This window comes from Pelobates fuscus, chromosome 5 (assembly GCF_036172605.1).
Source record: "Pelobates fuscus isolate aPelFus1 chromosome 5, aPelFus1.pri, whole genome shotgun sequence".
Lineage (NCBI taxonomy): Eukaryota > Metazoa > Chordata > Amphibia > Anura > Pelobatidae > Pelobates > Pelobates fuscus.
In genome coordinates this window covers 292,216,328-292,231,834 of record NC_086321.1, presented here as the reverse complement: position 1 = coordinate 292,231,834, position 15,507 = coordinate 292,216,328, and the positions used below count along the sequence as shown (strand labels likewise).

Below are 15,507 nucleotides of genomic sequence, written 5' to 3'. Positions count from 1 at the left end.
TGTGCCGCGTGAGTGGGGGCTACTCTGAAGGGTGGAGGCCCTACATAACAATGAGGGAGGACGGGGGACGGACACCTATTGTCCTCCCCCCACCCCTGAGCGGCAGCTGGGGGCCCGAAATAACAATGAGGGGGGACCTATTGTCCTCCCCCCTGGCCTCCACCCTTGAGCAGAATGTGGGGGCCCTAAATGAGAATGAGGGAGGGAACCTATTGTCCTCCCCCCTAGCCCCCACCCCTGAGCAGCAGGTGGGGGAACTAAATAAGAATAAGGGGGGTACGGGGAACACCTATTGTCCTCCCCCCTGGCCCCCACCCCTGAGCATTGTGGGGGGGGGGGCTTAATAACAATGGGGGGTTACACGACCTATTGTCCCTTCCCCAGGCCCCCACCACTGAGCGGCGGGTTGGGGCTCTAAATTAAAATGTTACCCCCCCCTCCAAGGTGACTAGGGGTCCCCAAGCCCCTGGTTTAAGTTCTTTGGAATTTTCCCACGCTGTGTAAAATTACTCCGAGCATTCTGATTGGTTGGATTTCAAGCAAATCACTCAGAGTGCTGTGACAGGTAAATGTAGAGACTTACCGGTCAGTCTCTTCATTTACCTGTCAGAGCACTCTCATTGGTTGGCTTAAACCAACCAACCAGAGCGCTCTGAGCCTAATTGGAGGTTGTGGGAAGGCTTTAGAAGCCTTTCTCCGCCCTGCGGAGCTCACTCTGCGCTGTGCCCTCCATGAAGATGGATTCTTTTTTTTTTTTTTTTTTTTTTTTTACAGGTACTTGGTTATTTTATTCCCCCCCTCACTATTTTTAGGGTGAGGGGGGCAGGTAGGGGTTTATTAATTTTTGTTTTGGGTAGGGGGGTGACCAATTTAGGTCTTTCAGCCTTTTGGTAGACAGCTCCCTAATACCGTGGGAATTAGGGAGTTATCTACTAAGCGGCTGCAAGATGATGAACTGGCATAGTTGCCATCTTACCTGGATGCACACAGTACGTGAAACCATCTCTGACACTGGGTGACGCGCACCAGAGTTGCAGAACCAGATGTCCATCCTGCTGGTCATTCATTGGCTTAAAAAGTCAGCTGAGTGCTCTCAGTCAATGAATGACTGACTGTGTAACGAATATGCACAGAACTGTTGAGCCTGCTGAACAAATCTGTTTTTCACGCTACAGCTTATTCTTGCAGTGATCTACCACCCACGGGCTCGAACAGCATAGTTCCAAACTAATCTTGTCTGGAAACAGAGATGCTGAGGCCTAATGGGCTACCTGTCTGCAGTAGGGATTGGCAGATCATCACAACCTCTCATTCTTACATGTTGCTTGTTTCTCATGTCATATGTCATTATAGAAACACGTTTGTATCACTGCACAACCAAAATAAAGAAATAAATTTATTTAAAAAAAAAAAAAAAATATGTGATTGTATCCATCTATTGGAGGCCCCTACAGGGGTGGATACAAGGACAGTTATTCCGTCACATGTTTTCTTCATGCTTCTTCAAAGGCCCTGGCTGCAAAGAGTTCTGAGATCCAACTCAGCTACATAACTAGTGTTTCTCAGGACAAGCAGCGCTGTGAGGGAGTGGTGTTATAACGATCTAAACTGATGGATCAATTGCAAAAGTATTGGGTAAAGCTGGAATGGTAAATATGTAGATGCAGAAATACATTTTATTACCCATAAATACCTCACCAAGCAATTGTCAGTAAGTGGCTGCTGTGGCCCACACTAACTCACCTTGCCAAGCAGCTCATCCCTCATCTCTCCAGTGCAGCGTGCTTGGGTCTGCAGATGAACAGTCTTGGTTACAGGGGTCCGTTCTTTATTAATTGTGGGTGTGCGTCCTGGAGCCAGGAACTGATTGGCCAGAGCTTTTTCAGTGGATGAAGACTGTGTAAAAAGGATAAGTGTTTTTTACTGAAATATGAAAATAAATTATATATATTTGTGTGCATGCATCTGTATATCATAAGAGTCAACATTTCAGCTTCATTAAACTTTCCTCAGAGCAATGCTATACAGTGAACAGTATGCATTTATACCTTGCAAAAAAAGCAAATATAGTCACCCTTCAGTGTGCCCACCCCAATCGGCGGCATGCGACCCCATTCATTGCTATAGCAACTGACACGCTGGGATATATTAAAACCAGTAACAGGGATTAACTGCCTTTGAAGAGGACTTATGTGTCTTAAATGTGTTTATAACTAATACACTAGCAGGGGGTATAGGCCAACAATTAGGACTATATTTTACTGGCAGATGCAAAAGCTGTAAGGGACTAGCCATGTGCGGGGTGGGAGTCAGTACTCCTGACAGCTAATATACCATACTCATACCATTAACATTCAAACAGAGGGTACTCCTTACAACATAGTAATACCAATTCAATGAATTTCTATGTATGTAGCCATGGTGTGGACCATAGTGTAGTATGTACAGTCTGGTTAAACACATCTCCCCCTATGGGATGCATGTAGTATAGCGAATGGATGTAAATAAAAGAATCAGTTGTAAAAAAGTATATATGGAATTTATATATATAATATTATATATACACACACACACAAACACTAAATATTAAGTATTGATGCTATGACTGTTGTCTCAGTGCAACTTTACAACTTCAGCTTTGCACAAATAATCAGTCACTTTATTCACTAAAGTGAGAATTCACAGAACATTTTAAATATAAGGTCCAAGTAGCTGCACTGAAGGCATAGCTGACTTAGATAATATTTACAGTTTGGCTATATTGACCTGGTTTGGAAATGAACTTTGAATTCTAGTTTGAAAACCCTGGTTAGTCTTTAAAGGTGAAAGGCTAATTATTGTATGAGCTTATAGTCAGAATGGACAAGATATGCTTAACCAACCCGTATTTTAATTAAAAATCTTGATTTGCATAAAAGCCATTACACAAAAATTGTTAATGGAAGATTATCAAACATAAAACAATGACTTTAAATCTTGTTTAATGTAGAGCAGGCACAAAACAGCCTTGTTTTCATGATATTATCTGTGCTTGTTTGCCAATCATGTAAAGTGTTGTTCCCCTTAGCCGAGATATACTGTGTGGTCTCCAAGTGCCGCACAGCTGTCTCAAATAAACAAATACTCTACTGAGGGTTACATACTGCTCTAGGGAGGTTTCAGCAAAGCAGTTAGACAGCTGCAAGTATTGTTATCATGAGACTAAAGAGCTATGGCTACAGTCGGGAACCTACAGTTTTAAATACATCGATACCTGTACAGCTGTCAAAGTACACATACATTATTAAACCCCTTAAAAGAAATTGGTCAGGAAAATCAGGATAAATCCAGAAAATCCTACAATATAATGACAATACTGACAGGAAAACAAAAGTATTACATTTATCTTTCCCTTTGAACAAATGTCTACCATTTGCAGCAGGAGGAGAAACATGATTAACTATTTTTTAAATTATTTTTCCTTTTATATTAAGCTTTTGATCTACTGCCCCCTCAAAAAAGTGTCACCAAAATACCAAAACAACTTTGCTTTAGGCGTACCCTACCTCCCTTTTCAGAGGGTCTATTAAGTGCAGTGATTTGTGAAAACCCTTCCCGCTTCTGTCCAAGTTGAGCATGAACTCTGCTTTTTGATCCATTCCACTCATGTGATGAGCGAAAATACTGCCGAGTGTGATAAACTAAACTAAAATATAAACTAGTGGTAAACAATACTATGAAACCTTTCTGGTCAGGGGCTTGTGAGTTAAGAACAAAAATAAAAACATTAACAGCCCAGAATAGGATGGAGTATTTTTACTTTATATTTTCATATTATTTCAATTTCAGCATGTGATATAACTTAGAAAAACAAAAGGAAGACGGGACACTAAACTGGATCAAATTTCCAGGCACAATTCAACTGCTCGGGTGGGAGGCGGAGCGAGATGACGTAGTGTGCGTTGCTGCGTCCTCGTGGAACGCGGCTGATGGAGCGATCGAAGGAGTCGACTAAAGCGGAGGAGACAAACCGACCTACCTGGAGTGTCATTTGGGGTGCCACACAAAAACGGAGAAGTAGGGGATGTAGGGAGCTACCTTCTCGACGGATAGATCTACAGCCAGCCAGATGAATAAACACAAGGGAGCCGAACAGGAACAAAAAACAGCAACAGAAAACACAAGCTAAGTGCCTGTTGCTACTAATCCTAATCTGTCTGTTTGTTTACATTATACATTTACTATGCAGGGGTTTGCATAAACATTGGGTCTCCTGAAAATTAGTGGACCCCTAAGAAGAGACGAACTATGAATAATATAGAAAACTGCATACAGGAGGCAATACATGATTTAAAGATTATTTAAATCAAGTTAATTTCTGCCAATAGCGTGGAACAGACTACTAAAAAGGTCTGAGTGTGTTAGGGGGAATTGCCCAGAGGCTTCAGGTAACTTCTAGTGCTTTTCCTTTTAGTTATTGTCTGGATTTTAAAAAATAATTCTTGCTGTCACACCACTTGCACTTCTCCCCTACTCCTGTTACTTAGCGTAATTTTCTGCGCAACAGAATAGGAAGGAAAGGGAAGAGAAGAGGAAAGGGAGAAAGTAATAAAGAAGGGGGGGGGGGGAACAGAAAAATAGTAAAACAATTGTTTACCAGGATAGAAAGGTGAAGGTGGGAGTGAAGTCGAGGAAGGCAAGAAGTTGGGGAGCAAGAAACGCAAGATAAAAAGAATACTATTTTTTAAAGCAAAGATAGCACTAGCCTAAACAGCATAGAACCTTCAGAAAAAAGCTCCAACCACTAGTCAACAAAGGAGGAGGTCCCAAATACTAAAGGCGTTCCCAAATACTAAAGGGAAAAGAAAAATGGCACTAGTGACACAACCTTTTAACAAGGAAAGACGAAAAAAAAAATCATACATAAAATAAGAGAAATCAGATTACTTTTCTTTTTGCAGGTAATAACACAAGGGGATAAAGGGGATATTAGGGAGATATAAAATGTATAACCAAGAATCTAGGGGAAACAAATAAGTGAAAATAGAGAAATGTAGAATATTTTAGAAAATTGATTAAACAGGCACTTAACAAGATAAGTAACGCACAAAATGAAGGAAAATTATCTTCCTTTTAAGTTTACACTAACTAGAATGAAATGACGTAATGTACACTAAAAAATTATATTAAACAAAAGGAACGTATAAATACACAGAAGGGCACACACCTACACAAGGAGGAAAAGAAAGAAAGGGTAAGGGAAAGAGTGATAGATTTAAAAATAAAACAAGTTTTGTAAAATGAAAATTTAAAATAATAATCAGTAAAAACACTTTATAAAAATAGACTCAATAGTTACATAGCTGAAAAGAGACTTGCGTTCATCATGTTCAGCCTTCCTCACATATGTTGTTGCTGTTGATCCAAAAGAAGGCAAAAAACCTAGTCTGAAGCGCTTCCAATTTTGCCACAAACTAGGAAAAAATTCCTTCTTGACCCCAAAATAGCAGTCAGATATCTCCTTGGATCAAGCAGCTATTACCCCACTAATTGGAAATTATATCCTTGTATATTCACGCTAAGGGGAGAAGGAGGATCTCATGGAAGGTGCCACTGGATCCCCCTCAAAGCAAGACAAAGGTGGATGAAGCGCCTGGGCGCAACAAACCTCCCTCAGAGTATCTACACGAAGTGTGGCTGCCATTGTGGGACCGCATGAGTGAGAGAGGTGACAGTAGGACTCGCTCAGAATTAGTTTGCCTAAAGCCCACTTGTGGCATTGGATGAATCCATGCTGGAGGAAATATCAACCCTAGCTACCACCCTGCTTCATAATGCAGAGTTTTTTGTTAAGTGATGTTAAACTTCTATTACTGTGAATACCCAGTGACTTCACAGCTCATTTGTTTTATATTATAGTTTAGCCAGTTTCCTGCAATCTATACTCTCAGGTATATAGCGGACTACACTCTGATACCAGCTTACAAGCCTTGCTAATCTGAGCTATATGCTATGCAGTCTGTCGTTCTTTTTTCTTCTATATTAACTTATAAAAAAATGCAGTATACTTGATATCTCATTTGCCATCCTACACTGTATATCAGAGTATATGTCTTTAAACAGCTTGTATCTATCATCTTGCACTACAAAAATAAAGAATTAAAAAACAACAAAAAACAAACAAACAACCAAGGAATACATTTCTAAAACATTTGGGACATTAAAAACCAATATCTTGTGCATAAGAGTTTACCGTATATACTTGAGTATAAGTCGAGTTTTTCAGCACATTTTTTGTGCTGAAAAACCCCAACTCGACTTATACTCGAGTCAATGTCTGTATTATGGCAATTTATATTGCCATAATATAGACTGGGGGCTGGCAGCGAGCGCTTACCTCTCCTGCAGCTCCTGTCAGCTCCCTCCTCCTCCGCGCCGGTCCGTTCAGCACCTCTGTCAGCTCCCAGTGTTAGTCTCGCGAGAGCCGCGGCTCTCGTGAGACTTGCACTGGGAGCTGAGAGGGGAGCTGACCGGACCGGCGCGGAGGAGAAGGGCGCTGACAGGAGCTGCAGGAGAGGTAAGTGCTTCCTGCCAGCCCCCCTCCACTGAACTGCCAATGCCACTGGACCACCAGGGAGTGAGAGCCCCCCTCCCTGCCATGTATCAAGCAGGGAGGGGGGACAAAAAAAATATATATATACATAATAATAAAATAAAAAATAATTACCGTATATACTCGAGTATAAGCCGACCCGAATATAAGCCGAGGCCCCTAATTTTACCCCAAAAAACTGGGAAAACTTATTGACTCGAGTATAAGACTAGGGTGGGAAATGCAGCAGCTACTGGTAAATCTCTATATAAAATTAGATCCTAAAAAAAATTATATTAATTGAATATTTATTTACAGTGTGTGTGTATGAGTGAATGCAGTGTGTGTGTATGAGAGCAGTGAGTGTGTATGAGAGCAGTGAGTGTGTATGAGAGCAGTGAGTGTGTATGAGTGCAGTGTGTGTGTATGAGTGCAGTGTGTGTGTATGAGTGCAGTGTGTGTGTATGAGTGCAGTGTGTGTGTATGAGTGCAGTGTGTGTGTATGAGTGCAGTGTGTGTGTATGAGTGCAGTGTGTGTGTGTATGAGTGCAGTGTGTGTGTGTGTATGAGTGCAGTGTGTGTGTATGAGTGCAGTGTGTGTGTGTATGAGTGCAGTGTGTGTGTATGAGTGCAGTGTGTGTGTATGAGTGCAGTGTGTGTGTATGAGTGCAGTGTGTGTGTATGAGTGCAGTGTGTGTGTATGAGTGCAGTGTGTGTGTATGAGTGCAGTGTGTATGAGTGTAGTGTGTATGAGTGTAGTGTTTGCAGAGGCTTGGTGGGGGTGGGCATTTTTTTTATTATTATTATTTTAATACTAATTGTTATATTAACTTTTTTTAATTATTATTTTTTTAATATTTTTTCATTATTATTATTATTAATACTTGTATTAATTTTTTATTATTATTATTAATATTTGTATTATTATTTTCGTCCCCCCTCCCTGCTTGCTAGATGGCCAGGGAGGGGGGCTCTTACTCCCTGGTGGTCCAGCATTGGCAGTTCAGTGGGGGGGAGAGGGGGCTGGCAGAGCTGTAACTTACCTGTCCTGCAGCTCCTGTCAGCTCCCTCCTCCTCCGCGCCGTCCGGTCAGCTCTTCTGTCAGCTCACACTGTAAGTCTCACGAGAGCCGCGGCTCTCGCGAGACTTTCAGTGGGAGCTGACCGAGGTGCTGAACGGACGGCGCGGAGGAGGAGGAAGGAGGAAGCTGGCATGCCCACCGAGGATAGTCTGGTAAAACACATGTCAACCTAAGTGTTTGTACCCCTTCGTTTTAGGGTTCCTCTGTAAATGTAAGACCTGAATAGTTACTTGTCAGAGGAAATATTCTCTTCCTAAATAAACTTTCACTAGTTCACATACTGAGAAGACCTAGCCTTTTATTTGATATCTGACAAAAAAAAAAAAATTCAAACTAACTCTTCAGTTGCACAGAACTATAAATTACCATCTTCTTCTAATTAAGAAAAAAACAAGTTTGAAATATATATTTCTTCTGATGAGTGGGAGTTCCTTGTACTGGAATCCAATGCTGACAGATTGATATAGTATCCAAGAGCTTCACCACATAACTATGCATTAATGAAGCAGTTTTGGTGTATAGAACATGCCCCTGCAGCTTCACTGCTCAATCCTCTGCCATTTAGGAGTTAAATCCATTTGTTTATGAACCCTAGTCACACCTCCCTGCATGTGACTTGCACAGCCTTCCATAAACACTTCCTGTAAAGAGAGCCCTATTTAGGCTTTCTTTATTGCAAGTTCTGTTTAATTAAGATTTTCTTATCCCCTGCTATGTTAATAGCTTGCTAGAACCTGCAATTGCCTCCTGTATGTGATTAAAGTTCAATTTAGAGATTGAGATACAATTATTTAAGGTAAATTACATCTGTTTGAAAGTGAAACCAGTTGTTTTCTTCATGCAGGCTCTGTCAATCATAGCCAGGGAGGTGTGGCTAGTGCTGCATAAACAGAAACAAAGTGATTTAACTCCTAAATGACAGTGAATTGAGCAGTGAAATTGCAGGGGAATGATCTATACACTAAAACTGCTTTTTTTAGCTAAAGTAATTTAACCCCTTAAGGACCAAACTTCTGGAATAAAAGGGAATCATGACATGTCACACATGTCATGTGTCCTTAACCCCTTAACGCCGTTACGGCGTTCTATGCCGTCGCGGCTTTAAAGGGCTTTAAAGCCGTTGCGGCGGCATAGAACGCCGTAACAGCTGAAGCCCCCAGGAGGTAAGCTATACTTACCTCCGCCGCGATCCTCTTCTGGGGGGGCTGCCTGAGAGCCCAGGCAGCCCCCCTCCGGCAAATGAGGCCCCCGGGGGCCATGTGATTGCTCTCAAAGAGCGATCACATGGCCCCCTATAGCTGGCTATGGATCTGCCAGCAGGGCAGTCCCCCTGCTGGTGGGAAGTGTAAAAAAAAATTAAATACACATGTTAAAATAAAATAAAAGTATTTATATATATATAATATATGTATATATATTATATATATATATATATTATATATATATATATATATTATATATATATATATAATATATATATACATATTCTATATATGTAATGTCATACGTAATGTATTTTAATATTAATTTTAGTATTAAAATACACTTAGAATGACGTTACATATAATATGTATATATATATTATATATATAATAGATCTACACATATATATATATATATATACGTATAATTACAATAATAAATAAATAAAATAAATAAATAAAATATTGAAACAACATTTTAAATAAATTATATATTCATATGTAATTTCATTCTAACTGTATTTTGTTATTAACCCCTTAAGGACACAACTTCTGGAATAAAAGGGAATGATGACGGAATATTTCCGTCATGTGTCCTTAAGGGGTTAATATATATATATTGGAAACAGAATACACTTAGAATGACATTCTATATATATATCTATCTATATATAAAATACAAATAACCGCAAATATATATATAGATAAATACATATAATTACATAAAAGATTACATTAGCATACACGTAGAATTTAAATACCTATAAATGCATATATATTAAAATTCTACGTGTATATTTAAGTAATTTTTTAACATAATTATGTCATTTGATTAATTAAAATTTGATTGACATGCCTGACAACACAGGGAGAAAGTGCAGAGAATTTAATTCGCAAGCACTATATTTGACCCTGTAACTCTCCAAGACACCATAAAACCTGTACATAGGGGGTACTGTTTTACTCGGGAGACTTCGCTGAACTCAAATATTAGTGTTTCAAACTGGTAAATTGTATTACAACGATGATATTTTAAGTAAAAGTGACGTTTTTTGCATTTTTTACAAACAAACATTTTATGGACTATATTATTGTTGTAATATGTTTTATAGTTTTAAAACACTAATATTTGTGTTTAGTGAAATCTCCCGAGAATAACAGTACCCCCCATGTACAGGTTTTATGGTCTTTTGGAAAGTTAGAGAGTCACATATAAGGCTTGCATTTCATTTTTTTGACATTGAAATTTGCCAGATTAGTTATGTTGCCTTTGAGACCGTATGGTAGCCCAGGAATAAGAATTACCCCCATGATGGCATACCATTTGCAAAAGTAGACAACCCAAGGTATTGCAAATGGGGTATGTCCAGTCATTTTTAGTAGCCACTTAGTCACAAACACTGGCCAAATATTAGTTGTTTGCTTTTTTCACACAAAAACAAATATGAACGCTAACTTTGGCCAGTGTTTGTGACTAAGTGGCTACTAAAAAGACTAAACATACCCCACGTTCAATACTTTGGGTTGTCTACTTTTTCAAATGGTATGCCATTATGGGGGTAATTCTCATTCCTGGGCTACCACACCGTCTCAAAGGTAACATTACTAATCTGGCAAATTTCAATTTGAAAATGGAACGTTCTATATTTGACCCTGTAACTTTCCAAAACACCATAAAACCTGTTAATGGGGGGTACTGTTGTACTCGTGAGACATCGCTGATTACAAATATGTGCATTTTGTTGCAGTAAAACCTAACAGTATTATGACATTTACAGCTAAAATGTGAGGCGGAACTACAAATTTAAAAAAAAGAAAAACAGTTTTTTTTTAATTTTATTCATAATAAATTGTTTCATACATAAATATTTTATATGAAATGAAAGCCCTGTTTCTCCTGAACAAAATTATATATAATAAGTGTGGGTACATTTAATATGAAAGAGGTGAATTACGGTTGAACAGACATAGCGCAAATTCCAGTTTTTGTTTACATTTTGTTTTGATCAGAACGTGCACTATTGACTCCGTCCTGAAGGGGTTAAGGGGTTAAGTGACTATAGTGTTCCTTTAAAACTCTCATATTCTGCCACCTGATAGACTTACTAATTTCTTCAAAAGAGGTTTGCTAATGATTTTGGGACCTGTAGCTCCACCACAGCTGCTTGATCAGTTACCCCCCTTGTGAAGAAATGGTGTTCTGGAACCCATCCATTTTAGATTTTGCACACACATTTATTTTCAAGGCAAATCTAATTAATTTCATATTCATTCTGCCACCCAAAGAACCTCTTTAAGAGGTCCAAGATCACAGTTGGTTTATGTACAACAGGTTGAATAATTTTGCCTAACTGCATCATGGTATAGATAGTGCAGCAGTCAAGTGGATAGTGGCATGGGTTTTATTGATTGGTGTTGCCTTCAAGATTATGGATCTAAATGAATACAGTTTATACCTGTATGAGTTGGTATGATAATGTGGAGGTATGACCAGCAGATAGCTGACATTGCGTGGCATCTGAACTCCAGGTGCCATAACCACTACAGCCTGATTTAGTGACTATGGTACTTGGAATGTTCCTTTAAATCAGTGGTTGCCAAGCTTTTCTTTTTACCATGGAAGCCCATTTCCACAAAGTGTACCCCCTCATATTAGCAAAATGGTTGTTATTAATATAGTTGCTGTTATTTCAAATGTATACGTTTTCTCTGCCCAGGCTCTCCCTGCTTCTCCTCTACCCCAGACTCACACCCGGCTTCTTACATTGCAGATAGACACACTGACACACACATGCAAATACACACTTTCAAACACACACACACAAACACTGACTCATGTGCAGATACACAGATACAAACACATGACACACATGCAGATATATAGACACACAAATACACACAGACACACTTGCAGATACACAGATACAAACAACTGACACACATACAGATATAGACACTGATATACATGTGGATGCACAGATACAAACAAAAAAAATCACAAATACATATATACAAACACTGACACAAAAACAAACACTTATACACATGCAGATGCACAGACACACAGATCCAAACAATCACACAGATACAGAAATACAGATACACAGGCACATACATAGACACACAGATCCAAACAATCACACATTCACACAGATACAGAAATACAGATACACAGGAAGATACATAGACACACATATACAGACACAGTTACAAACACTGACACATGTGAAGATACACACAGATACACACACTGAAACATACAGATGTACAAACACACAGCTCCAAACAATGACACACACGCAGATACAAAGACACACAGTTACACAGACACACATATACACATACAAATATCCAGAGAGATACAAAACCGACACACATGCAGTTACACAGACACACTGATACTTACGCTGACACACATGCAGATACACAGATGCAAACACTGACATACATGCAGGTACACTGACACACAGATACACACACTGGTATGCATACGGATACAGATACACACATTGGCATGCAGACACAGACACAAATACACACACTGGTATAGACACAGATACTCCCACACATACAGACACTGACACACTTTGTCAGTATGTGAATCAGTGTGTGTGTCACACATACAGGTACATACACTGACACACATATAGATGTACAGACAAACATACAAACAAAGATAGGTGGGTTTTGCTGGTTGGAGCTTGCTACTCTCCCAGTCTGCCGGTCCTCCTCTCTTCCTGCTAGGCTGGGTCTGTGTCATCTGGGAGGAAGTGACGGTCTCTCACTTTCTCCCAGCACACTCCCTGGAGATAAGAAGGGGCCTGGTCAAGTTGTTAACAGTGACAGTGTTGGGGGGGAGGCAGTCAGTGTGTGGGGAGGGTGATCCTGTGGGGAATGTGTGGAAGTGTGACCATGAGGGTGGGGGGGAGGGGGGCAATGTTTGTGGTGACAATGTGGATGGGCATTTTGGGAGCTTTGCAATGTGGATGGGCAGTGTGTGGGAGGGTGACAGTGGGGGGCGGGAGACGGGGGGACAGTGTTTGGGGAAGGTGATAAAGCGGATGGGCAGTGTAACAGTGTATGTGGAGGCAGTATTTGTGGAGTGGGTAGTATGTGTGGAGGAAGTGTTTCTGGACGGGTGGTAAAGACCAATGGTTAGGGAGGGAGCCAGTGTTTAGAGACGGCGACAGTGTGGTGGGTTTAGAGAGGGCGACAGGTTGGGTGACAGTGTGGTGGGGGGCAGTGCATAGGGAGGGTGACAGTGTGCCGGGGGGCAGTGCATAGGGAGGGTGACAGTGTGCCGGGGGGCAGTGTATAGGGAGGGGGACAGTGTGGTGGGTGGCAGTGTATAGGGAGGGGGACAGTGTGGTGAGGGGGACAGTGTGGTGAGGGGCAGGGTATAGAAAGGGTGACAGTGTGGTGGGGGAAGTGTATAGAAAGGATGACAGTGTGGTGGGGGCAGTGTTTAGTGAGGGTGACAGGGTTTATGGAAGGTGACATTGTGGTGGGGGGCAATGCATAGGGAGGGTGACAGTGTGGTGGGGTAGTGTTTATAGAGGGTGACAGTGTGGTGGGGGCAATGTTTATAGAGGGTGACAGTCTTGTGGGGGGGCAGTGTATAAGGAGGGTGACAGTGTGGTGCGGGGGCAGTGTATAAGGAGGGTGACAGAGTGGTGGAAGCAATGTTTATAGAGGGTGACAGTGTGGTGGAAGCAATGTTTATAGAGGGTGACAGTGTATAGGGAGGGTGACAGTGTGGTGGAAGCAATGTTTATAGAGGGTGACAGTGTGGTGGGTGGCAGTGCATAGAGAGGGTGACAGTGTGGTGGGGCAGTGTTAAGAGCGGGTGACAGTGTGGTGGTGGGCAGTGTTTAGGAAGGGTTACAGTGTGGTGGGGGTAGTGTTTAGTGAGGTTACAAGGTGGTGGGGGGGGCAATATTAAGAGAGGGTGACAGTGTGGTGGGGGCATTGTATAGGGAGGGGAACAGTGTGGTGGTGGGCAGTGTCTAGAGAGGCTGACAGTGTGGTGGGGGCAGTGTTAAGAGCGGGTGACAGTGTGGTGGTGGGCAGTGTTAAGAGCGGGTGACAGTGTGGTGGTGGGCAGTGTTAAGAGAGTGTAACAGTGTGGTGGTGGTGGTGGTCAGTGTTTAGGAAGGGTGACAGTGTGGTGGGGGTAGTGTTTAGTGAGGGTTACAGGGTGGTGGGGGACAATATTTAGAGAGGGTGACAGTGTAGTAGGGGGCATTGTATAGGGAGGGTGACAGTGTGGTGGGGGACAGTGTATAGGGAGGGTGACAGTGTGGTGGGTGACAGTGTATAGGGAGGGTGACTGTGGTGGGTGGCAGTGTATAGGGAGGGGGACAGTGTGGTGGGTGGCTGTGTATTGAGGGGGACAGTGTGGTGAGGGTAGTGTTTAGTGAGGGTGACAGTGTGGTGGGGGCAATGTTTATAGAGGGTGACAGTGTGGTGGGGGGCAGTGTATAAGGAGGGTGACAGTGTGGTGGGGGGGCAGTGTATAAGGAGGGTGACAGTGTGGTGGGGGGCAGTGTTAAGAGCGTGTAACAGTGTGGTGGTGGTGGTCAGTGTTTAGGAAGGGTGACAGTGTGGTGGGGGGTAGTGTTTAGTGAGGGTTACACGGTGGTGGGGGACAATATTTAGAGAGGGTGACAGTGTAGTAGGGGGCATTGTATAGGGAGGGTGACAGTGTGGTGGGGGACAGTGTATAGGGAGGGTGACAGTGTGATGAGGGTTACTGTGTAGTATGTGTGGAGGAAGTTTCTGGACGGGTGGTAAAGGCCAATGGTTAGGGAGGGTGATAGCGTGGTGGGAGCCAGTGTTTAGAGATGGCGACAGTGTGGTGGGTTTAGAGAGGGCGACAGGTTGGGTGACAGTGTGGTGGGGGGCAGTGTATAGGGAGGGTGACAGTGTGGTGGGGGGCAGTGTATAGGGAGGGTGACAGTGTGGTGGGGGGCAGTGTATAGGGAGGGTGACAGTGTGGGTGGTAGTGTTTAGTGAGGGTGACATTGCGGTGGGAGGCATTGTTTAGGGAGGGTGACAGCGTGATGGGGGCAGTGCATAGGGAGGGTGACAGTGTGGTGGGTGGCAGTGTATAGGGAGGGTGACAGTGTGGGTGGTAGTGTTTAGTGAGGGTGACAATGTGGTGGGAGGCATGGTTTAGGGAGGGTGACAGCGTGATTGTGGGCAGTGCATAGGGAGGGTGACAGTGTGGTGGGTGTCAGTGTATAGGGAGGGTGACAGTGTGGTGGGTGGCAGTGTATAGGGAGGGTGACTGTGGTGGGTGGCAGTGTATAGGGAGGGGGACAGTGTGGTGGGTGCCAGTGTATAGGGAGGGGGACAGTGTGGTGAGGGGCAGGGTATAGAAAGGGTGACAGTGTGGTGGGGGAAGTGTATAGAAAGGATGACAGTGTGGTGGGGGCAGTGTTTAGTGAGGGTGACAGGGTTTAGGGAAGGTGACATTGTGGTGGGGGGGCAATGCATAGGGAGGGTGACAGTGTGGTGGGGTAGTGTTTATAGAGGGTGACAGTGTGGTGGGGGCAATGTTTATAGAGGGTGACAGTGTGGTGGGGGGGCAGTGTATAAGGAGGGTGACAGTGTGGTGGGGGGGCAGTGTATAAGGAGGGTGACAGTGTGGT

The 15,507-nt window shown here is 42.6% G+C and overlaps 1 protein-coding gene across 1 annotated transcript in view; it reads right to left on the bottom strand.

Annotated features, from left to right (window-relative positions):
- USE1 (unconventional SNARE in the ER 1) overlaps positions 1-15,507 on the bottom strand; it is a 143,107-nt gene that overhangs the window by 54,527 nt on the left and 73,073 nt on the right. The window contains exon 4 of the mRNA XM_063455444.1: positions 1,744-1,896. Within this exon, the coding sequence (XP_063311514.1) occupies positions 1,744-1,896 (153 nt within the window). The remainder of the gene's footprint in view (positions 1-1,743; positions 1,897-15,507) is intronic.